The sequence below is a fragment of the Eptesicus fuscus genome, chromosome 12 (assembly GCF_027574615.1).
Source record: "Eptesicus fuscus isolate TK198812 chromosome 12, DD_ASM_mEF_20220401, whole genome shotgun sequence".
Lineage (NCBI taxonomy): Eukaryota > Metazoa > Chordata > Mammalia > Chiroptera > Vespertilionidae > Eptesicus > Eptesicus fuscus.
Window position 1 is genome coordinate 73,487,233 of NC_072484.1, and position 24,997 is coordinate 73,512,229.

Consider the following 24,997-nt stretch of genomic DNA (forward strand, 5'->3'; position numbering starts at 1 on the left):
GAGAGTGCAAGGGGCCGGCCCAAGGCCACAGAGCTCCCTGGCCCGTCTCCAGGGCATCCCCCCCCCTCCCCCGGGCTCTGGGGGAGGAGCCGGCCAGCCGGAGCCCTTCCAGGACCCGAGGGGCGCTGCCCAGAAGACGCCTGGGAGGAGCAGCTTGACCTCCCCCTCAGCAGCTGTGCTCCCACGCTGGCGACACCGCCCGCCCGGGACGGGCTGTGGCATCCAGGGCCTCCGGACGGTCCAGGGCTTAGGTGGGGCTCTGTTTAATGACCCACTCGCCATAGGGGTTGGCGCGGTACAGATCTAAGAGGTAGGCGTCTGGGTCCAGGCGATGCTCACCTGTGGGAAGCAGGGACAAGGAGGTGGAGGGTGGTGTCTGTGGAAGATGCCGCTGGCCCACCCGAAGCTCCTCACCCTCGCCCCTGTGTGAACCTTGGCTGCTGTGGCTCACAGCTACCCCTTGCTCAGAATTGCCCTCCGCTGACGTCAGATGCCTGCGGGTGGGGCGGGATTCTGGTCCCGCCCTCGGGGCAGCCCACAGCCAATGACTGACGCACAGAGAGGTAGGACGACCACCCTCCCTACCTCTAAACGCTGATGCAGTTGGCGCTCCAGAGCCCCCTTGTGGCCAAGGTTAGACTTCACCCCTTCCCCTCCTTCCCTCCGTTGCAAGGCACCCCTCAATGCTTCACTATTCCCAAAGCCTTGTGGCTCTCAACGGCCAGTCCCTGCACCGGCAGCATCAATAACTCCTGGGCACTTGTTAAAATGCAGATTCTCAGGGCCCGGCCACCTGAGCCTTATCAGCCCTCGGGGTGATTCTGACACACCCTTAAAGTTTGAGACTCTGCTCTAAAGAGTGCAGCTGAGGACAGCTGCCCATCCTGGGTTCCCACAGAGCCGGGGGCCTCTCAGAGCTGGATATGTGTTGGCAGAATTCCTTAAGGCATCCATGGCCATAGGCCCAGAGCAGACTTCGGCTCCAGTGGCAAGACATGCTGCCCTCTCCAGGCCAGAGGTCACTGCAGGCCATCCTCCAAACTCCAAGATCGAATCCTAAGGCGTGGCCACAAGCTGACCTTTAACCTCACAGCAGGGTCCTACCTGGTTTCCTGGGAGACAGAGGCCTGAGGGAAAGGCTCAGCCAAGGTGGACTCTGGCCTCCCGGAGAGGGGCCCAGTGAGCCCTCATGGTCAGAGAGCTGCAGGGGCCTGGGCTCAGACCCACGCCCCGCTGGGAACTTACTGAGATTCCCTCCAACTTCGTAGAGGACGATGTCGGCTGACTTCCTCAACCTGCTGCTGCAAGACAGAGAGGAGAGACTCACCGACCTCTTCTGCTGGAGGCTACAGGACCAGCTGATAGATCCTCCCTTCCCCCAACTGGTGGGCAGAGTATGACGTAACCTGCAGCCCGGAAATACCTGAGTGCCTAACCATGTACCTTATATGGACTATACATTGAACCAACAATCAGAACCTGACAAATACCCTAAGGTAAGCCCTTGTTCCTAAGTACCTGAGTGCCTAACTATGTACTTATATGGGCCATACATTAAGCCACCAATCAGCACGTGCCGAGTACACTAAGCCCCCATTCCTTCCCATTCCTCCCCTCAAAAGGAGTGCTCACCTCTGCACAGGTTGCTGTTCTCCCCTTGCGAGACAGCCCGGCAGGTTTTTCCCCTAATAAAGCCTGTAATCCTGGTTTTCGGCTCCTGACTGGTCTTTCACCAGCAACTGTTTCCAGACCCCAGGCCTGGGAGGGGCAGTCCTCACTAATTTTTGGTCCCAGCTGGGAGGTGAGACATAAAGACCTTCCTGAGAAAGCTGGAGCCACGAAGGAGCCCAGCGCCAGAGACATGGAAGAGGCAGGTGGACGGCACTCAGGGAGGGCTAGGTGTGGATCCCCCACCACAAGGCCCCTACCTGCTGGGTATCAGAATGGAAGCTATGAGAGTGGCGGGATGAGGAGTGACATGTGGGGACAGGAGCCTGCTGTGACGGGCAAATTCTGAGTTAAAATGAATTGTGAGTATTGTGTGATTATGTATGATAATTACAGTTATCATATAAGTATCATGTAATTACCATATGAATTCAATTCCACAATCTGTTCCCAATTTGCCTGTGGCTCTGGGCAAGCCTCTTCCCCTCTCTGGGCCTCAGTTTTCCCATCTGCACAAGGAGGACCTGGACTAGTCCAAGAACTGGACTAGACACTTGCTAATGACTGACACTGCTAGGTCTTTCTTGCCAACTCCATCACGGAGGCACCTGAGCTCCTTGCATCCTGGAATGACAGTTGCATATCAGCCCCTCTGATCATCTTTCGGCTCTTTGGCCATGCTACCTCAGGACCTTTGCACATGCAGTTTTCTGTGTCTGGAAGTCTTACCTCATTCCCCAGACTATACCAAGTACCTTGTCTTACATTCACATTGTTCCCGGTATTTCCTATAAAACCAAATACAGTTTGTGAACTGCCTGATATTGCCTTTGTGGCTATTTGACACATGTCTGTCTCTTCCACAGGGCTCTGAGCTTGTAAGTCCAGGGCCCCTGTCTGCTCTTTTCATTGTGATTCTAGCCTTCCACATGGTACCTGGTCTATAGCAGGCATTCATAAAATACCTGTTAAACTGAATAAATGAATGCTATTATCACTTTATTTGAAGCCAAGAAGCTCTCTACGAAGGTTGGAGAACCCAGTTCTGACCTCCCCGGAAAGGGAAAGGTCAACAGCCTGTGCAACTCCCCTGCTGGCCTTCAGCTCTGAGTGCTGACCCCTCCTTGGAATTGCTCCCTGCTCCCTGTCTTGGGGAGGTGCCCCTTACCGTGGGAGGAGGCTGTCCTTGTCCTCATTGCCCTCTTGACCCTGTAAACCAGGGCTGAGGCTCCCTGTGAACTGCCTGAGGACATGAGCCACTTTGGTGCTGGGGGTCAGGGGCACCTCCAGGGTATCTTTGATAAGCCAGGCCACCTGGATCTTTGCCACTGTGGGAGCCTGCAGAGAGAGAAAGCTCCATATGCATGTGCACACACATGCACAGCTGGAATTCAAATGTGTGCACATAAATATGCACACAGGTGCACTTCCATAAATACCCACACTAAAAATAGAAGATGCACACGTATACATACACACCAGCCACTTACTCACAGATCATACCTTGTTCACATACATGACGCCCCCACAGTGTGCATACACAAACACAGGCACAGAAACATGTGTGTATATGCGTTCATACTGGCACACACAACAGGAGTGCATGAAATGCACCTACGAACACACGCACACAGCTTTATATAAATACTCATCCCCCATGCACATCATGCACAACGCGACACAGGTCAATTTCTCTGATTGGGACTCTAATAAGGAACCCTGTTCAGGATTCCTCCCAGGAGCACTCAATATTCTTGGAAAGCCCTTTCCTTCTATTACCCCTTCCTGGTCCAAATCACCCCTCACCCCGCAAAGCGACTCCCACTTTCCCAACCCTCCGCCAGGCACACAAAGGGCTGCCTAAAAATGGGGCAAGGGCCGAAACCGGTTTGGCTCAGTGGATAGAGCGTCGGCCTGTGGACTGAAAGGTCCCAGGTTCGATTCCGGTCAAGGACATGTACCTTGGTTGCGGGCACATCCCCAGTAGGGGTTGTGCAAGAGGCAGCTAATCGATGTTTCTCTATCATCGATGTTTCTAACTATCCCTCTCTCTCTTCCTCTCTGTAAAATAAAAATAAATAAATAAATATGGGGAGCAAGGAAGACAGCTTCTAGAAGTCCCTGCACCACGCCATTTCCCTATCCTCAGCGCCGTCGTCTCCCCGGTTTCTGAGACACCTGCTCCTCGCTCGCTGCGGTGGGGCCGGCGCGACCCCTGGTGGCTGCAACGGGAAGCGCAATGGTAGCGAATACCCGGAGGATGAGGGAGCGCTAGGCGCCCTCCAGCGCCCGCCTCTTTCTCCCTGCGCCTGGGGTTGGGGTGTGAGTGGGCACTCACCGCTTCGGGGCCATCCCCCTCCTTGTCCCTGTCTGCGTGTGTCCTTCGCAGCCAGGTTTTGAGGCCCGCGTCGCAGAGCTGGGGGCGCCTGCTACTGCTGTCGTTCAGGTTTCGCACCTGGGCGACCAAGAAAGAGGAGACCTGGCCAGAGAGAATCACGTTTTAGCAAGAGCACGGGGCTGCCGGCAAGAGGCAGAGCCTGCCAGTCCCTGTGGCATCTTCCTTGTCCCAGCACCGCACACGGAGTTGCCAATACATATTTGTTGAACTTGGGGCTGAAGCACTAGTTTGGTGGGAAGAGGGGGGCCATTTGGCCCCTAAAGAGGGCCACAGAGTAGGGGACTCGAAGAGCCCACCCTTGGGTTTGGCTAGAGGCTCCTACACCTGCTGTGGCATGGCTGCTCATTGGCGCACTCAGGCAGGGATGTCCCCAAACACACCTGGAGTGGGCTAATGCTCGGAGAACCCCCAGCCAGCCCTGCGTTGGCAAATTCCCACAGGGACCCATAGTCTTCTCTGGAATCAGAAGCCAGCAGAGGGAGTCAGGATAATCCTGTCTCCGTGACCCTGATAATGAAGAGCATGTGCTCTGGGGTCTGACAGGCCTGGTTCCATTCTGGGCCCCTCTGCTTACTGGCTCTATGATGCCTGAACAGGATGATACACATGAAGGAAAAAGGAGGGGGAATTCTCCCATTTTGTGTATCTACATCTATGTTGCCTGAAACCTTTACAGCAAGAAGGCATGTAGGCGTTTCTTGACTTTTTAAAACTCCCTTCAATAAAAAGTATTAGAATCAAACTAGAGGCCCAGTGCATGAAATTTGTGCACAGGTCGGGTCCCTAGGCCTGGCCAGTGATCAGGGTTGATCAGATTCCCCGCCTCCCTGCCTCCTCCTTCCCTCACTCCCTCAGTGCCCTGCCGCCGCTGCTGGTCACCGGCCATGTTCCGTGCCACCCCCTGGAGGTCAGCACATGTCATAGCAAGCGATTGAACTCCCAGTCTCCCTGTCAAACTCTCGGGGACACTTTGCATATTGGCCTTTTATATATACAGATGTGCTTTAGTAGCCACATGACCTCAGAGAGCTGAAGGGGCACAGAGAAGGCAGGAACTATGGGCTGTAGGTACAGGCCTGTATGGGGGAAGGGAAGGGGTTTTCCATAGGGTTGACTCTTGAACTAGGTCTTGAAGAATAAGCAGAGGGTCAACACCAAAAAATCAAGCAACCCAATTAAAAAATGGGCAAAGGACCCGAGTAAACATTTCTCCAAAGGACATACAGATGGCCAATAGACATATGAAAAAAATGCTCAACATCACTAATCACTAGAGAGATGCAAATTAAAACCATCGTATATAATAAGAGCCTAATATACTAAGTGTCCAGCCGTCCAGTTGTCCATTCAACCAATCAAAGCATAACATACTAATAATATGCTAAGGCCACTCAACCACTCGCTATGACATGCATTGACCACCAGGGGGCAGATGCTCTGACTGGTAGGTTAGCTTGCTGCTGGGATCTGGCCAATTGGGACTGAGCGAGACAGGCCGGACAAGCTCTGGAGCCCTCCCGTGGTCCCTTCCCAGCTGGCCAACCTCCTGCGTCCCTCCCTGGTCCTGATTGTGCACTGGTGGGGTCTCTCAGCCTGGCCTGCACCCTCTTGCAATCCAGGACCCCTTGGAGGATGTCAGAGAGCCCGTTTAAGCCCAATCACGCAGGTCAGGCCAAGGGACCCCACTGGTGCATGAATTTGTGCACTGGGCCTCTAGTCTATATATATATATAAAAGGGTAATATGTAAAATGTCCCCTCGGGAGTTCGACCAGGAATTTGATCGCTTGCTATGATGTGCGTTGACCACCAGGGGGTAGCACAGAATGAAGGAAGGCCCTTGCCAGCAGCTGGCAGCTGAGGAAGGAAGGCCCTGGCGGGCAGCCAGAAGGCCCCGATTGGCCCTGATCACCAACCAGGCCTAGGGACCCTCCCGGTGCACGAATTTCGTATACCGGATCTCTAGTAATGAGATATCACCGCATGCCTGTCAGAATGGCTACCATCAATAAATCAGTAAACAAGTGCTATCGAGGATGTGGAGAAAAAGGAACCCTAGTGCACTGTTGGTATGAATGCAGTTTGGTACAACTACTGTGAAAAACAGTATGTAAGTTCCTCAAAAAATTAAAAATGGAACTGCCATTTGACCTAGTGATTCCACTTATGGGAATTTATCTGAAGAAACCAGAAAACACTAATTCGAAAGAATATAAGCACCCCTATGCTCATTGCAGCATTATTTACAAAAGCCAAGATCTGGAATCAGCCCAAGTGTCCATCAGTAGATGAGTGAATAAAAAAGCTGTGGTACATTTACACAGTGGAATACTACTCAGCCATAAAAAGAAGGAAATACTACCCTTTGCAACAGCATGGATGGACCTGGAGAGTATTGTGCTAAGTGAAATAAGCCAGTCGGAGAAAGACAAATGCCATATTATTTCACTCATATGTAGAACCTAATGAATGAAATGAACTAACTAGCAAAATAGAGGAAGATTCATAGATAGCAGGCTGACAGCTGTTGTGGGGGCGTGTAGAGGGCAGGGGGGTTGCAGGGGTTGAGCAGAAGAGAAAAAAACTCATGGACATGGTTAACAGTGTGCTGATTGTTATGGGGGATAAAGGGAATTGGAGAAGTGTATGCGGGGATAAATGATGATGGAAGAAGACTTGACTTGGGGTGGTGAACATACAATACAGTGTACAGATGGTGTGTTGTGGAATTGTGCACCTGAAGTATAATATTGTTAACAAGTATCACCCCAATAAATTCAATAAAAAGAAAAAATAAACAAAGAAAAGAAAAAGAATAAGCAGAGGTTTCCAGTTTCCATCCTTTCTAAAAAAGTAAGGGAATTCCAGGCAGAGTGAACTACATAAGTAAAAATTCAGAGATGTGAAGTGCAGGATGAGTGAGGAGAACCAGCTGGCATTTGGTGTGTTTAGAACACAAAGGGGTGCCTGGGTGTGATGAGGGAGAAACTGAGAAGAGTCAGAGCTTCACTTTCTGGTTTCTGAAATTGAAAATTATCTTAATAACTTTATGGGTGGAGGGAAGAATAGGAAGAAGGAAGGAGGAAAGAAAGGGAGGGAGGGAGGGAAGAAAGGTAAGTGGGTCATGGATAGATTGATTGGTGGGTAGGTGGATGGATGAATGCATGGATTGGTTGGTGGGTGAGTGAGTGGGTGGATGGATGGATGGATGGGTGCATGGATGGATGGATGGATGGATGCACAGATGCATGGATGGATGCATGGATGCATGGATGAATGGTAGATGGATGGATGGATGCATGGATTGGTGGATGGGTGAGTGAGTTGGTGGATGACTGGCTGGCTGGCTGGATTGGTGAGTGGGTGAATGGGTGGATGGCTGGGTGGGTGACTAGATGGAAGGATGAATGGAGAGATGGAAGGAAGAGGCTACACATTTCTAAGTAGTGGCCTGAGAGCAGTGCTGGGCAGTGCTACCTTGCATCCATGGGAGTCTCAAGTGCTGCAGGGGACTTAGGTTTCTGTAGATCCCCCAACTGTCAGCAGGCCTTGCATGTCCACACCACAGAGGGACATCTTTCCCTACCCCTGCCCCTTGTCCTTGCTTTGGATTGTTACACAGGGCAAGGCTCATAGGGGAAGGGGGTGTCTTGGTTATCTGGCTCAGGCCTTTGTCTTAGGCAGGCCCTGTGTCCGTAAGCCTGAGGCGGAACAGGGGTGAGGGTGGCTTTTTCAACATCATTAAAGCTTTGAGATGAAGGAATTATTTGTGGGAGCTTAGGGAACACCCTTAACCTGGGGTAGACCAGATGTCTGTAGATTGGCTGGGAGGTGTGGGAGTGTGGACACCTTTTAGACACTAAGGCAGGGGGAAAAGAAGACATAGGTCATACATAGGAACCAACTAAGGTCCCAGAAGAGACACAACTAGGGATCTGAAAGGACAGTACCCACAATCATGGATTGCAGGGACAACAGAGCAGCTGTAGCCAGAGGAGAAAAAGGGCCCATACCTGCTACCCAGGTGGACAGCGTGTCCCCTCCCCTCACAGTTGGCCCACAGCACTCACCATCCAGAGCAGATCCTGGTAGTGCACCATCAGCTGCACCACCTCGGCAGCCCCCTCTGCCAGCTGCTTCTCCCTGCCCTTGAGGAGTTTGGGGGGCTGCCCTCGGTGCAGGAAGAGATTAGGGGCCATTACCGTGGAAACATTCCACAGTGTCATCTTGTTGCTCTGCTCCTGGGCCACCACCTTCCTGAGGAATTCCAGGAGTGCCTGGGGAAGGGCACAGAACTTTCTTTAAATCTTAGCACACCCCTGGAGTGCCCTACCTTCCCCAGAACATCCTGCTGTGCTACTTGGGGGCCTTGCAAGGAGCTAGGGGTGGGCATAGGGGTTTTAGTTTCATCTTTGCCATCAGCACATCCTGTGACCTCTCTGTGTCTGTTTCTGACAAAACATGGCCCAAACTTTCCCCCCTTCCCTGCTCCCTCAGAGGTTAATGAAACACCCGGGTCAAACTTCAACTTCCAGGCAGAAAAGAGCCACAACTCTGGGAAGTGGGTATTTTCCTGGCAAGCCCAACACAGTTCCTTTACCTGGATCTGGGGTGTCTGAATCTGCCCCAAAGGCAAGGGAAAGAATAGGGAAGCAGAGACAATGGGAAGGAAGGGAGATGGTGGTAATAGCTGCCATTTATTAAGTGTTCCTTGTGTTCCTGGTGCCTTAGCTAGCACCTTACATGCATTTATCATCTCATTTAATTCCCACAACTCTTTAAAGTAGGTTCTACCATTTGTACCCATTACATAGAGAAGGAAAACTGTGGCTTGGAGGATGTGCCCAAGGCCACATAGCCATTAAGGATGAACAGAAGGAGGGGGGATAGAAGGATAGATGGATGGATGGATGGATGGATGGATGAATGGATGGATGGTTGGGTGGTGGATGAGGTGGATAGAAGGAAGGGAGGGAGGGAAGATGGGGGGAAGGAGGGAGGGAGTGAGGGAATGTACTGAACACTTGCTAAGAACCACATCATCTACTCTGTGATTCCTTATGTATTAGCTCTTGTATACTACAAACAATCACACAGATGGTATTATTAGCCTAAGTTTACTGAAAGGGAAACAAATTCAAAGAGGCTGTCTCTTCAACAAAGCTGAGGCACAAGGCATGATGGTTACTTGAGCCCAGGTCTATCTGGTTATAAATACTCCTTCAGGGCCTCCTGTGTCCACATCAGACAAGGGTTCCAGTAGACCTGGGGTCTCCTCACAGCCACACCCTAACAATATGTCTTGGATTCGACCCAAGGACAGCCAGAAGGGTGCTGGGACCTAAGCCCAGGCTGCACCCCAACTCCAGCCCCAAGTCCTGAATACCCACTCCCATAATACACAGTGGGAGTTCCCCAAGTGAGTATTTCCCAAACTAGTGCTCCACGGAACACCATGCAATGCAATGCTTTCCATAACAAAAGAAGTCCCTGGACACCTGACTCAGGAACTGCTACACATTCTAGTCCCACCTGGAGATTCACAAAGCCTCAGCATATCAAGGCTCTGAGAAGTCCTGTAGGAAGGGATGATCCTAACCTTACTTCACTGACTCAGTGTCCACCCATCTTATCTGGACAGAGAGCCTTCTCCCTGGGACTGACAGTGATGCTGGGCAGTGCACACTCCAGTGAGCACCATGTCCTCTCAGGGCTCATCTCCTTTCTTTAGGGAAAAGGTCTCAGGAAAGACTTGGCCATCACTGTGGTCATCACTGCACCCCAGCTCCTGGCAGAGTTGTTGAATGAATGAATGAATGAATGGGCACACTTGGAGCCATTACTGTGGCTGTGGGCTGAGATGACAGAGTGGAGGCAGCTGGAGGTAGCTTTCACCTTCAGGGCATTCCTGTTGGGTTCCGGGAGAATCAGGATGAGCAGGTGGAGGGCCTGCAGGCGCTGCCTCAGGTCAGGGATGTCTGAGGGAAGAGGACAGACTTGGTCTCAGTCTCTCCGTGAGGCTCAGACTCTCCCTCAGTTTGGAGCCCCATTCTTGGGGAAGGGGAGATTCCAGAAAAATCCTTCTTTAAAAAAATGTTTTTTTACATTGATTTGAGAGATGAAGAAAAGGAGAGGGAGAAAGAGATAGAGATAGAAACAATAATGAGAGAGAAACATCTATTAGCTGCCTCCCACAACCCCCTACCAGGGATCAAGCCCACAACCTGGGCATGTGCCCTGACTGGGAATCGAACCAGCGACTTCTTGGTGCATGGATCAACGCTCAACCAACTGAGCCACACCAGCCAGGGCAGGAAACCCTTCTTTATAAAACCTGGAACTGTTTCCTGGGCTAGCATTAGCTCAGACAGAGCCCCAACCAGTGCTGGTCTTGAGGCTCGCTATACCATGTGAATAAAAACAACACACACATGTGCATGCACACACACACATACACATGCACATACATACGCCCAGACATGCAGCCTGAGAGGTATATCCCAGGGTCGAAATGCAATTGGTTCACCTCGTCATATTGCACACGCACACTCATGCACATTCACAGACAACACACACATACATGCACACACACATACCGTATTTTCCGGCATATAAGACGACTGGGCGTATAAGATTTTCCTGGGTTAAAAAGTCGTCTTATATGCCAGAAAATACGGTAGTCCAATATATCTAATCCATTATATCTAATCCCATCAATATAGTCCAATATACCGTATTTTCCGGCGTATAAGACGACTTTTTAACCCAGGAAAATCGTATACGCCCAGTCGTCTTATACGCCGAAAGTACACATACACACATACTCAGACACGCACACATGCACCTCCTCTCCCATCAGGCAGGGATCAGGTAGTCCCATTTCCCCACCACCTTCCCTCCCAGGCCATCAGAAGCTCTTCTCCCAAATGCAAAGGGCTGGGACACTCACTGGGCACCACAGCGAAGGCTGGCAGGTACTCAGCAGTGAGCAGAGGTGCTGGCAGCTCCCGGATAAACTTTTTGAGCAAATCGGATGCATCGTTGTGGTGAACCTCGTCCCAGCTAAACAGGCCAGTGTGGAAATCTCTCTCCAGCTTTTGTTCCAGCCCCTAAAGGAAAGAGGGGCACTAATGAGAAGTTGGCTCAAGGCTCCAGGAAAAGTTGCTCCACCACTTCTCTAAGCCTCAGTTTCCTCATCTGCAAAATGGGGACAATAATAGCACTCATCTCGTAGGAGTTTTGTGAGGATTAAATGGCCTGATGTGTGTAAGTCACTCAACAAATGTCGACAGTCTCAATCCTATGCTATATTGTGCCACCTCTAGCCTTTCAAACCCTCTTGAATTCCAGACCCAAGCAGAGACCAACAGGCCGTGAATTGGATTCTCTTCAGGATTAATGCACATGTGAGGATGCTGGGAGATGCAACCTCAGCGAGGTGGGGGAAGCCAAACCATTACCTTGACCCTGGCCTGCGATCCAGGCACTCTGAGAATGCCTTCCATGTCCAGCCCCCTCTTTTCCAAACAGGACAGCAGCTGTGAGAAAAAGAATCCACCATTTAAACCAGCAACCACTGAAAAATGGGGTTCAAACTGGCGTGTCTGTCTCCCAGGAAAACAAGGCAGAGAGAGCTAGGAGGCGAAGAATGGCTTTCTTGGCCACTTCCATGAGCCAAGCATTGTTCTGCGAGCTTTTTCCCCTAAATATGCATTTTTCTCATTCACTCTCTAATAAGAGAATACTGTTATTCTAACCCCACTTCACAAACACTGAAAGGCAAGCTCATAGAGGTTCAGAAATCCACCCAAGTTCAGCTAGCATGTGTCAGAGCCAGAATCGGAACCCAGGTCTCCTGGTTCTGAAGTCCACATTGTATCTCCCAGGCCAGCCATCAGCGGAGCCCAGGGCCAGCCTCTAGCTGGCTAAAGGAGGCCAATCTGGGGACAACTTACAGCTTGAAGTACCAGTGGCACCTGGGTGCTGGGGAGGGCTTTGCGGTCAGCTTCCAGCAGGGCTTCGAGGGGCACCCCAAAGAGGCGAGTTTCTGTGGGAAGTCCAAAGAGTAGAAGGGGCATTTCACTTCTTGGAATGACAGCTGGGCTCCAACCTGCAACATCTCCTGGGCGACTAGAATCAGACTCTTTTCCCTGTGTGAGGACTGAGCTGTGGAGGGTGGCTGAACTCAACCTGCTCTCAAGCAGAACACGAGGCCTCAGCAATAATGAAAACATTAGCTGCATCACAGAGCAGAACGTCTCAGCTGGATAAAGAGGCGTTGAAAGAAAAGGTACTGCTGCCCCAGGGAGCACTGGGTGCCAAGTGTAACAATGTCTGGGGTAGAGGATTTTGCTCAGCAGGGATGGACCAAATTCCAATGAAATGTACTTCCCAGGTCTTCTCAACCATCCCGCCCTGCAGGCTTCTCAGATAAACTCATCTTTCCAAGTCTGCTCTGCAATGTTCTTCCTTCTCATTCACTTGCCTACCCCTTTCTCTACTAAACCCCTTCTCCTGGCCTACCCATCACCATCTCCTTTCTTTATCAAGAAACAAACAAAAAATTGCAATGTGTAATGTTGACAATGATGCAGTGAGATGAACAGTCTCATACACTATTGAAGGGTAATAATACCCAGAACCTCACCAGTATATCCTAAAACAATCTAAGATGCATTCAAAGTTGAATGTGCATCAATGAGCCCAATCTGGGGACACCCACCAACATCTGAGCAAGAGGAAACAATTGTTGATTTAAGTCATGAGTTTTGAGGTTGCTTGTCATATAGCACTATTGTGGCAATAGCTGAATGAGACAAAAACACAGAAATGTCCATAATTCTAAATATAAAGTGAAAAAAGGGTTTATATACATGGGGTGGGGGAGGAAGATGATATTCTAAAAGCGAATAGTGCTTACATCTGAATTATATTTTTCTTTTTTGGATTTTACTCTACTTCTCAAATTTCCTACAGTGAGCAGGAACTGTTTTCAGATGCAAAACACGTACATGTAACGGAAGGAAATAAAGCAGCTGAGCATATTCTGGTGGAAGATTCCCCACGCAACTCGCTCAACGAGAAAGCCAGGACGTTAGGCACAGGGATTTGAAGTGCTGGCCTGCTGACCTGCTGCCTTCTGCTTCCCCGCCTTGCTCCTCTTCAGGTCCAAGCCCAGGACGTCGCAGAGCGCAGTCAGCTCGATGAGGGCCAGAGCAGCGATCTTCTTCAGGTCCTGCGAGGACAGGTCTCCAATCCTCGTCAAGCCAAGCCTGCCTTTGGGGATCCTAAACTTCTAGGGAGGGAAGCAGAGACAAGCAAGCCAGATGTCCTGTAAGTGTGTTGAGGCCCCGCCCCCACCCCATCCTTCACCCATCCCACCCCCAGGCGGTTAGGGGGAGAAAGAGCAGAGTGGATGAGAGCAGGGGCTCAGGATTTCATCCCAGGTTCAAGGCCCACCTCCACCTCACATTCTGAACCTCTAATTCCCCATTTGTAATCATACAACAGTGCTTACCCCATAGTTTTTGAGGGTTAAGGGGTATAAAGGGTGCCAAGCACATAACAGTAATGGGCAGCTCTTTTTGCTGCCTGTATTCCAATCTGAGGGCTGGAGGAGAGGGACCACCCCCATGGGCCTCTTATGTTGCTTCGATTCTGATCCTTTGTTGCTCTCCCTCACCCTACCTATTCCTGTCCTTCCTCTGCCGTACCCCAACCCAATGCTCCTCTTCCTCAATATTGATTGAAAAATAAATGATGCTCGACCTCGCCATCTAGAGGCAAGAGTGGGGATCTACAAGCATATCCCCGTTCCCCCCCTCCCACCCATCCCCCACTTCCACCCCCACCCCCACCACTGCCGTAGGTGAAAAGTCGAAAAACAGCAAGAGGGAGGGGCAAATGTGTTTAGTATTTGCCTGGAGGACTTGACCAGATTATGGCCCAGTGCCCATTCGAGTGCTCTAAGGCAGTGGTCGGCAAACTGCGGCTCCTGAGCCGCGGTTTGCCGCTCTGTTGACTAATGAGTTTGCCGACCACTGACCTAGACTCTTGATTCCAATAATTACAGGCTGTTGTTGTTCCTTGGGATTAAGCCCTTATCCCAGTGGTCGGCAAACTCAGTCAACAGAGCAGCAAACCACGGCTCGCGAGCCGCAGTTTGCCGACCACTGCTCTAAGGGCAAGGAAGTGCTGTGATTGTGAGTGCTCTAAGGGAAAGGAAGAGCTGTGGTTGTAGGTCGTAATGTTATGGCTATCATACAGCCCAGTGCTTGCTCTATGGTGCATAGAGCCAAACTTCCTGGGTTCAAATCCTGACTTTACCTGTGAGTTTGGGGAAATAATTTTACCTTTCTGTGTGTCAATTTTCTTACCTGTAAAATGGGGCTAATAACAGTACCCACTTCACAGGGTTTTGGGGGGAGATTCAATTTGATAAAGTGATAAAACACAGTGCCTGACAAAGTAAGTCCTCAATTATTACAACTATCACTATTTTTAAGTATTTACACAATTACCGTTAACATAACAGGAACATAAAAGATGAAATTAAATCATGTATGTATAGTATTTGGTATATGCCCGGTCTGTGATAAAAGGTCTACTAGCATATGTGGTATCTTCGGCATTATTATTATCATTCATAGTTTAACGGGAAAATCAAATCATCAAGGATAGAAGATATGATAATGTTGAACATTAATGATGCTTTAGAAATAGAAAGTCAGTCTTTAAAAACTTTGACATACAATGGTTACCTAAGATACTATCACTGGGAGAAACCAGGTGAATAGCACATGGGAACTCTCCTATTTTTGCCACTTCCTGTGACTCTAAAATTATTTCAAAATAAATAGCAAAATCCTATTTGAGTGAATGAAAGCACTTTTACACTGTAGTAGAGGTTACTGCACATTTCCTAAGGAGTAGAGAGGAATGGTCAGTGGGGGGCCTGGCCCCCAGTCCCCTGGGCAGCATCCTCACCGGCAGGGACAACTTGCTCCAGGCACAGGTGCCCTCTGGGGGCTGCCTGCCCCTCTGCAGGAGCAGTGCGGCTTGTTCCGAGTAGGCAGAGTCCATGTGGAAGGCTTGCTCCATCCCAGCCTGTGCCTGCGGCCCCTCAGGCTCTGCTGCTGCAGGGAAACAGGACAGAGAGGCAGTCAGGACCTGCCGCCTCCCTGCCTCCTCCTGCCCAGAGCCCCAGGGAGAAATTTCTCAGGCTTCGGCCCTTCTCAGTAGTGATTGCCTAAGATCAGGGGGCTGAGATCGTGACCCCAGGAAGTAAGTTCCTAAGCTGAGGACTCAAGCCCTTTGCCCCAAGAAGTGATTGTCCAGGACCAAAACCCCAGGACCAAATCAATACCGTTAGGGATCAGATCCATTGCCCCAGGAAGTAGTTTCCTGCTAAGGCCCATTGCCCCAGGAAATAGTTTCTAGTTAAGGCCCATTGCCCCAGGAAGTAGTTTCTAGCTAAGGCCCATTGCCCCAGGAAGTAGTTTCTAGCTAAGGCCCATTGCCCTAGGAAGTAGTTTGCTAAGGCCCATTGCCCCAGGAAATAGTTTCTAGCTAAGGCCCATTGCCCCAGGAAGTAGTTTCTAGCTAAGGCCCATTGCCCTAGGAAGTAATTTTCCAGGCTAAGGTCCAAGGGTCTGATGGGAAAACCCCACTCAAGGGCTGACCTTGTCCCTTGGGGTTTCTTCCTACTGCCCTGGAGCAGGGAAGGCAAGGAACCACCAGGAAGAGAAAACGCTCAGAGGTGTGCACCTTCTCTTACCTCACAGAGCAGCCCTGTGCAGCCTGGAGGATTCCCAGGGCCCAGGAAAATGAAGGCCACTTACCTGGAGGAGACTTAGGGCTCCCGGAACTGAGCTGGGTCCATTTCATACCTGAATGCCCATTCTCTGAAGGCATTTCCTAAACAAATTACAGACAATTCCCAATTAATTCTATTTCCCAGCCCTGGGAAATAGAAGCCATTCACGACCCCGTCTTCACAGATGGAGGAGCTGAAGCAGAGATCTTGCCCAAGACCCCATGGCTGCTGAGAGGGGGAGTGGGCGCTGGCCCAGGCCTCTCTGCCTTCAGTGCCTATTGTATTAAGCATGTGTCATGCCACTTCAAAATATCCCAAGAAAGAATAAAATGCCCATGACCTCTCAGGTTACAAGTGTCGGCAGGATATACAACTGATAAAAACATAATTGTCCTGACAACAGTTATCTAGAGAGAGAACCTAAGCTTTCAGGCCCAGGCAAGGACACGCGGTGGCAACAGGCAAATGCACACACAGCGGACAGCCCTGCCTGCAACGTGGGGGCACAGTGGCATGCAAGCACTCGCCAGCGCAGTCTTGCAGCAGGACCGGCTTCACTCAGGATGTGAATGGGCCCAGCAGACAGGGCCTGCAGTCCCCCTTACGCTGCTGACTTACCCCTGAATTGAAGCCCCCAAAGATGTCCCTGACATCTCTAACAGGTGCCTTGTGGCGTCTTCGTGCCGAGCGGGCATAGATGTCCAGCCGGCGGCGCACAGCGGCCACCTGGGTCTGTGTGAGGGTGGACAGGAGCCCCCGGGGATGACTGTCCAAGCCCAGGCCACCAAGGAGGTCCGACAGGCCCGTGTCCTGCAGCCACTGGGATTCGGTTTCTCCTTCTGCCAATAGAGAGAGACCACCAGATAAATACACACAACCACACTCTCAGCCACACGCACTAACCAAGTCACACGCAGAAACACACACTCAACGTGAGTGCAAGAAACACCCACATATCTGATCACGAGACCCACTAACACCAACCACACTCTTCAATGTGGAGAAGATCTAACAAGATACCAGAGAATTTGGGGGGGGATGGATGGATGGCATTAACCAGTATCTGGATTTAACCCTATAAAATCATATTCTCTTGGAAACAGCAGGCTGAGGAGGGGCGCCTGCCTGTTCTGACTGGAATGTAGCCTTGAACTCACCCCCGCTCCCAAATCTGACAGAGATCACCACAGGGTCACATGGGCCCAGCCGTGGAGAGCACGGGCAAGCAGGTGCTGTCCCCTTGGATAGTCTCACTCTATTCAGGACCTTATTTGTGTTGAAATAATCCCCTCAACTGCGCTTTGTAAGGAAACTGTCATGGTCTTACAGCAAAACCATTCTTCCAAACCGTGGGGTGGTGTTGAGACTGCAGGTCCCTGGGTCCCATCTCCAGAGATTCTGCCCTAGGAGTTCAGGCTCAGGACCTGGGAATCTGCACTTGAACTCCCGCCTTCCCGCCCAGACGATTCTAATACAATGGAGTCTTCAGATCACACTTGGGAAACACCCGTGGGTTCCATCCTTATTATGGGGAAAACAGACAAGAACTTGGGGAGGAAGCTGTACCCATGTGTGAGCTGACTGCTGGGGTGCCCAGTTTGACCAATCAGTCAACCAAGTGCTGGTGGTTCAAACTATCAAAACTGCTTTTACGGCAGGCAGCCTGGGCTGTGCCACGCACAGACGTTTCCCCACAGCATCCCCCATGCACTTGGGAACCAGACAAACGCTGCCAGGGCGGCCACAACGTTGTGGGTCCTCCCCTGACCTGTGCCAGCTGGTGAAGGCACCGATTCCACTGTGATGCCAGGACCCGTTCTCGCCTCTAACCTCGGGATCTCTTCCAAACACCAGTGTTTCCTGAAGGTACCCTAGGAGCTCTGAGTCTCCCCCATGACCACACATGTTGTACACCATGGGCTAGCACAGCTGACTCATGCCAAATCCAGGTTTCTGTGCCAATGCCCTTCCGTTCCCTCATTCATCGAACACGTAAGAAGGAGTACAAGAATGGGCTTGGCTCTGTTCTAGGCCTGAGGGTACAGCAGTGATGGACAATGGCCCAGACCTCTTGGAGCTTACATTCCACTGGGGGACACAGGCAAAGCACAAGTAAATGCACTGTGTCATGTCGGGTGCGGCTATGTGCTCTAACGCTAAATAAAGTGGGTCAAGGGGCTAGAGAGTGAGGGGCGGGTGCTGTTTTACTTACTAGTAAGGAAGTCAAGATTTCCAAGGAGGTGGCATTTGAGCCCAATCCTGATTGGAGAGAACAGACCAGGCAGATCCCTGAGGGAAGGGCGCTACAGGCAGAGGGAACAGTGAGGACAAAGGCTCAGAGGCTCGAGTGTGCTTTCCTGATCAAGGAAGCAAGGAGGCCTGAGTGGCGGCAGAAGTGGAGACCTAGGAAGCCGGTGGGAGGGCCTGAGGCAGAGGGGCTTGGGGCCGATTTTGTAAAGCCTCGTAAGCTGTGATGTGCAGGTTTTACGTGTCCTCAAATTCTCTGACACTCACCCTATGAAGAGGTGGGGTCCAATTCCCGCCCCTGGGATATGGGCTGGGCGCAGGGAAACAGGATGTGGCACAAGTGTCGCTGCCTGCCTCCCAAAGCTGGGTCGTGAACGGCGAGCCGGCTTCGGCCTCTTTTCTCTCACTGTCTGTCTCTCTCTCCTGCTCTTGGGATCCAGTTGCTTAGCTGTGAGGAAGCCCAGGCCCACACAGAAGCAAACCGTCGGCATTGCAGTCCTACATGAGGCCCAGCTGACATCACAGCCACCACCAGACTCAGAAGTGAGAGATCCTTTGAGACTCCAGCCCTGGTCACCATCTGACTGTAGTCACATGAGAGCCCCAGAGTGAGGACCGCCTAGCTGAGCGCGGCCGACCCCTAGAATGGTGACACGGTGAGAATAATAATGATGATGCTGATAGTTGCTGTACACGGCTCCGTCTGCAGCGGTTGATTACGCAGTAATGGGTAACAGATACGCTGAGAGAGGTGGGGACACCTGTGGGGTGTTGAGCAATAGACTTAGGATTCCACTCAAATGTTAGCTCCACGGGGAGGCTGTTTTGTGTTCACTGTTGTATCCCTGGTGCCTAACACAGTGCCTGGCAAGAAAGGGGCAATTATACACGTGTGCTGACTGGCCTAATATGGAGGGACGTCGCCTAATTTAGGATGACAAGGGAGCAAGGGTGGAGCAGGGAGACCAGGGAAGAAGCTACTGCAACAGCCCGAGAGAGATAAAGCCTTTGCACGTATGGTCTGTGCCTGGAGCATGCACATGTCTCCCCTGCCACAGGGGCCTCCCTCCGCCCAGCAGCCCCTGCCACAGGGGCCCCCCTCCGCCCAGCAGCCCCTGCCACAGGGGCCTGCCTCCGCCCAGCAGCCCCTGCCACAGGGGCCCCCCTCCGCCCAGCAGCCCCTGCCACAGGGGCCTCCCTCCGCCCAGCAGCCCCTGCCACAGGGGCCTCCCTCCGCCCAGCAGCCCCTGCCAGCGCTTCTCACCCTCTGGCGGCCGGCCCTCGCCCCCGCTGCCATCCTCTTCTCTCAGCTCATCCCTCTGTTGGATCTGCTCCACCTCCATCCAAAAGCCATCCAGGGACAAGCTCTCGGCCGAGGACACCCGGGAGTGGGAGCGATCGGCAGGGCGTGCTCGCAGGGGGTTCTTCTGCGGGAGCTGACTCACCGGGCCGGAGCTGCAGCAGGCGGGAGGGAGGAGAGAAGTCAGGCAGGGCCCTGCTCACGATGGGGTCTGTCCGAGGCTCGGACGTTCTCCAGAAACCTGCCTGCGGCTCCTGGGAGCTGGGCGAGCTTCCTGAGCAAACTTCCCAGGGGGACAGACACACGGCCCGGCTCACACACTGACCACTTTACCCAGCGTCCCTGAGAACCACGTGGACACAAACGATGCCCAGAGGATGGAGAAAGGCCAGGCGGCGCCGCTTTGTCCCACCTTTACACAGGGTAGAGTGAACACTGATGAGAGGGAATTAAACACCAGGACACGAGAGATTACAGAGCAGCGCCTGACTCATCTCACTGAATGTTTACCCAAAATGGCAGTTATCTCCTCCCCACCCGCACCCCCTTCTCTGTGAGGACTTCCACAGCCCTGGTTTCCCTGTCTCTAGCACAGTGATGGCGAACCTATGGCACGCGTGTCACCACTGACACGCGTAGCCATTTCTGATGACACGCGGCCGCACGCCGAGGATGAAACATTTGCGACTAGAGTCTTGGAGTTAGTTTTTTCCTCAAAGTGACACACTACCCGAGTTATGCTCAGTTTTTTGGCGAAGTTTGACACACCAAGCTCAAAAGGTTGCCCATCACTGCGCATGTGATCACCGCGTCCCCTGCTCTCCAGCCAGATCTGAGCAGACCAAAGCGCCAGACCACAGAAGTACTACCCAGCACAGAATGCAAAGGAGCAAAAATTAAAAGTAAAAAAAAAAAAAAGAAAAAGAAGATGGACCAAATATTGGGTAAGTGCTAACAAAAAGGACAAAGATATCAACGTCGCTTCCAGATTAAGAATTCATTCTAAGGGAGGGAAAGAGAAAGGCCCCCCAAGAACCTATGCCAGCCTCTCACAGGACCCACGCGGCCTCGTCACAGAACCTGATCAGGACAGCGAACAACAAAGCAAGCCCTGCCGGAAGCGGAGGTTGACGCACACGCGTTGGCCTCGTCGTTTGCCATTTCCCCACAGGAACCGGTTTTCCAGTTGCAAGTTTGCAGGTTCCCCAGCCTCTCTCAGACCTCCATGTCTTCGCATAATTTGTCCCCTCTACGGAGGCCGGCCTTCCCCAGTCCCAGCCACACACCCCTTTTATGGCAGATCTGGTCCCTGATTGTGGCACTAGAGACGGTCTTAAAATGAGACTTGGGCCCAGCTGGTATGGCTCAGTGGTTGAGCACTGACCCATGAACCAGGAGGTCATGGTTCCATTCCCAGTCAGGGCACATGGCTGGGCTGCTGGCTCGATCCCCAGGAGGGGACACGCAGGAGGCAGCCGATGGATGGTTCTCTCTCATCGCTGATGCTTCTATATCTCTCTCCCTCTCCCTTCCTCTCTGAAGTCAATAAAAGTATGTTTTTTTAAAAATGAGACTTGGTGAGAGAGGGAAAGCAGGTCCCAAAGCCAGGCAAACGCAGGAAGTGGGCAGCATCGTTGGGCGCGGGGTGGGAAAGGGATGTCACCAGGAGCCCGGTGGGTGGAGCACCGGGGCGGGGCACACGGTGGCTGCCTTCCCAGCCTCCTTCCCACTCACCCCCGCTGCGTAGCAGGCATGACCCCACCCCAGCCTCGTCACAGAAACAGGTCCAGGCCGGTTTGGATTAAGAGCCATTGTGTGAGTGTCTGCTGCTGGGGACGGCATTTCTTGCGGGTGACGAACATGTTCTAAGGTTGATTGGGATGATGGTTGCACAACTCTGTGAATATACAAAAAGCCGTCGGACTGTACACTTGAAGTGGGTCAATTGCATGGTGCGTAATTTTCTTATCAATAGAGCTGTTATTTAAAAACAAAAGAACCGTTGTGCGCCTTCCTCCAGCCACAGGAATTATTCCGCAGAAGGAAGCCCTCGGGACTTCGGTGGGGATTCTGGGGTACAGACAGCTTGCTCTAGACCTGGGTTACAGTCCGTCTCCTCAAGGAGTGGGCAGTCACACAGGGGGGTCCAGGCTTAGACCAGAGTGGGTGCTGAAAGATGAGACAGAGGGGCCGAAGACCAGGACTCCAGGCTTTGTTAGAGGAGAAGGACCCCTGCCCGGCTGCCTTGCAAAGGAAGAGAGCACATGTGCAGGGGTGAAGGCGCCTTTTGAGGGGCGGAAAGGGAAGGGATGGGGCTTAGGGTACTCGGCACGCGCTGATTGGTGGTTTCATATAAGGCACATGATTAGGCACTTAGGTACTTAGGAATCGGGGGCTTAGGGTATTTGGCAGGTGCTGATTGGTGGTTCAATGTACAGCCCATATAAGGTGCCTGGTTAGGTGCTCAGGAATGTCCAGGCTGCAGGTACAGTTTACGTCATACTCCGTCCATCAGTTGGGGGAAGGGAGGATCTATCAGGTGCCACACACAGCAGTAGAAAGAAGTGTTAACACTGGGCCTAGGGGTCCCCCACACGGGGCATGTTGCTGAAGCACCCTCCTCCGGGTGTGCGGCGGGGTTTTCACCCACCCGCTTTGACAGGCGCCTGCGTGTTTTCATTTGTCAGTATCACAAGTGACCCTGCGACAAGCATCCTCGTGTTTACCGCCGTGTCCCTCTGTGCAGAGGTGGCCGGGGAAGAGAGAGTGCCGGAAGTGGGATTGCTGAACCAAAGGGTTTTTGCCAAATCGTCTTCCAAAAAGGATTGTTCTATTGGAGCTATTTGGGTTTTTGTTTGTTTGTTTGTTTGTTTCTGCCGCTCAGGACAGGGAGCTAATTTTGCTCCTGCTGCCTACCCGGCCTTTGTCTTGTGGGGTTCTGTGCCCTGGGGTCCCTGAGGCTGTGTTTTTCCCACAGCTTGAGACCCCATCCATAGATGTCCCCCCAACTTCTGGAGGTGGGTTGGTACCGAGGCCAGCGGCATGGATGTGGGGCTGCGCAGCCCTGCCCAGGAGGCCTCACGCGTGATGAGTGCTCTGCTATGGCCATGTTGAAATGCGTGGTAATTTTTGAACAAAGGCCCCAGGTTCATTTTGCAGGTGGCCTGTCCCGCCAGCACCTCACCCATGCACCCTGGCTTGTGCCTTTTCCCCAGTGTCCTGCCCACATACTGGGCTCGACTCCGAATTATAAACGCTTCCGTCCCAAAACATACGCCAGTGTGGTCAAGAAAAGAAATCTCAAGCCTGCCCAGAGCCCAGAGGAGGAGGCCGGGCACACAGCCTGTCCGCGGCCACAGCGTGGCCGTATTCACCAGCAGAAGCTGAACTGGAGACCGACTCCCAGTTCATTATAAAGTTGGCTGTTCCGCTCTGTTTATGCTTTTGGGGAAACGGCTAGTCAGCACGCCTCCTGCGAATCTGTTGTTCCCCCTGCTGCTCAGCTCGGCTTCCTCAGTGGCTTTGTCATTCGCTTGGAAATTACCAGCATCTGCGTGCTTTTGTGACACAGCAATAAAAAGAGTGAGTAAACCAAGACAAAAGGGATTAACTGTGTCACCCCTTTGACAGCTGAGCAGTGAGAGGAGGGCAATCACCGCTTTGGGGTGAACTTTTTGAGGACATCAGGTGGGGGCGCAGGAAAAACCAAAAATGAAATAAAACCCCAGCAGTTCTAAAGGCGTCATTGTTCCAAGCCCACACTTTGCAGTGTGGCAAGGAGTCCCCCGTTTAGTCAGAGAATGGGCCTCAGCACATCCATAAAATCTGTGTCCGAGCTTCACAAACACCCCACTTTTTTTGTTTCCATTTTGATGGGTGATGGCGCCCCTTTGGATGTAACAGCCTATGCCATGCACAACCTGAGCATCAGTACACAGCAACCCTGCCACCTATGAAGCAATCCGATGGGGCTAGGGTGGGGGCTGGGCACGAAGGAGAGATGAAAGGCAAACTCTGTGTTTACACTTTTCAGTATCATCTTAACTGCGTTCCTACAATCTCTGTAAGGCAACACCAGACGGACTGGCTCATTCAGGTGGTGTGCTCATTCTCGAATTGCTCAGCGATGCTCACCACATTTCTTCCACATAATTCCACCAGAGCTGGTCTCGGGGTCACAGAACTTTCGAGTGTGACTATTCTGTGTTCTAGACCAAAACAATAAAAACACGTTGACCTATGATGTATATCAGTTAGCTTCCTGAATCAGACCTGGGGCTGGGCCAGGAGACAGAGGAAGGCACGGGGGTGGGTGCTCCCTGCAGCTGGCCCAGGTGGGTGAGAGCCAGAGAGGCATGAGCCCTGCTGAGCCGAGGAGCTGCATTCCAGGTGTGGAGACCAGGCCCACAGGCCAGTGGATCTCAACCCCGAGTGTGCATGGGAACCACCCAGCTGCTTTTCAAACTCCCAGGGCCCACGCACTGCCCCAGACCAACGACAGCCAAAGCACTGGAAATGGGAGCTGGGCACCCGCATTGCTCGGAGCTGCCCAGCCGACCGCATGGCACAGCCAGGCTGGGAGGCACTGTGGGGAGCGTCGGTCCGTGGCTGGGTTCAGAGACCTGCAGAGGAGTTCTCAGGACGGGGGAGGGAATGGATAGATTGCATCGACATTCTCACCTGGCACTTCTGGCTGGGAGGGGCAGCCTGCATTTCTGAGATGACGGAAGGAGATGAAGGTTCTGCCCATGACCTCTGAGATGACAAGTGTACCCGACCGGAAGATCAGGACCGGCCGATCTCCGTATGAAGTAGCAGAGAGGCCACCCCACTGAAGTTTAACACATTTCAAACAGCTTGCCATCATTTGGACACGAGGAAGTCTCACATTTTAAAACCCGCTGATTCCAATGCTCCCCTCCAGCACAACATCATCAAAAGAGGTGATCATCCTGGGCCCCTGTCCCTAAGTGGCACTGGCTGACGCTGAGTGGTGGTGGCCCCTTCGAATGAGCTTCTGGCTGAGTCACTTAACCAGATGTTATATACGGTGCTGGCCCGGACAACTGCCACTGGTCCCTGCGGCTGCTGGGCACTTGAAATGTGGTCAGTATGACTGAGGAGCTGGATTTTTTACTTTGTTTCATTTTAACTAATTTCCATCCAATACTGGATGCTTGATTCGGTTACTGAAAACTTGGATATGTGAACCCATTCTGCAAACTCTCAGTCCTTGCCCGAGAACTACTGAATGAGGAACTCTGGGAGTGGGCACAGCAACCTGGGTTTGCAGAAGCCTTATGGGGGATTCTGAGTCACCCATCTAACCCGAAGTTTCTGAGGGGGCGAGGCAGGATGAGGCCGGGGTAGAGGCAGGTGACCACGGTTTGGAGAAGCAGCATGGAAGAGCGGCTGTAGGCAGAATCCGCCTCCACCCCCACCCCCCACCCCGAGCCCCTGCTAAAAAAAGGTGCTCAGGTCCCTGGAATCTGACGGCTATGTTACATGGGGGGAGGTGGATTAAGGTTGCAGAAGGGATTATGGTTGCTGATCAACTGACCTTGAGATGG

General features: G+C 52.2%; 1 protein-coding gene across 1 annotated transcript; it reads right to left on the bottom strand.

Moving 5' to 3' along the window:
* Nucleotides 1–205: 205 nt before the first annotated feature.
* ARHGAP40 (Rho GTPase activating protein 40) lies at nucleotides 206–21,181 on the bottom strand. The gene is made up of 15 exons (XM_054723601.1): nucleotides 21,162–21,181; nucleotides 19,392–19,582; nucleotides 16,499–16,719; nucleotides 15,906–15,981; nucleotides 15,052–15,200; nucleotides 13,195–13,360; nucleotides 12,021–12,112; nucleotides 11,526–11,603; nucleotides 11,015–11,174; nucleotides 9,961–10,043; nucleotides 8,136–8,342; nucleotides 4,007–4,147; nucleotides 2,837–3,006; nucleotides 1,246–1,301; nucleotides 206–339 (listed from the first exon to the last, which is right to left on the bottom strand). The coding sequence occupies exons 1-15, from the start codon at nucleotides 21,179–21,181 to the stop codon at nucleotides 248–250; spliced, it is 1,902 nt and encodes a 633-aa protein (XP_054579576.1). The 3' UTR covers nucleotides 206–247.
* Between the last annotated feature and the right edge of the window lie 3,816 nt (nucleotides 21,182–24,997).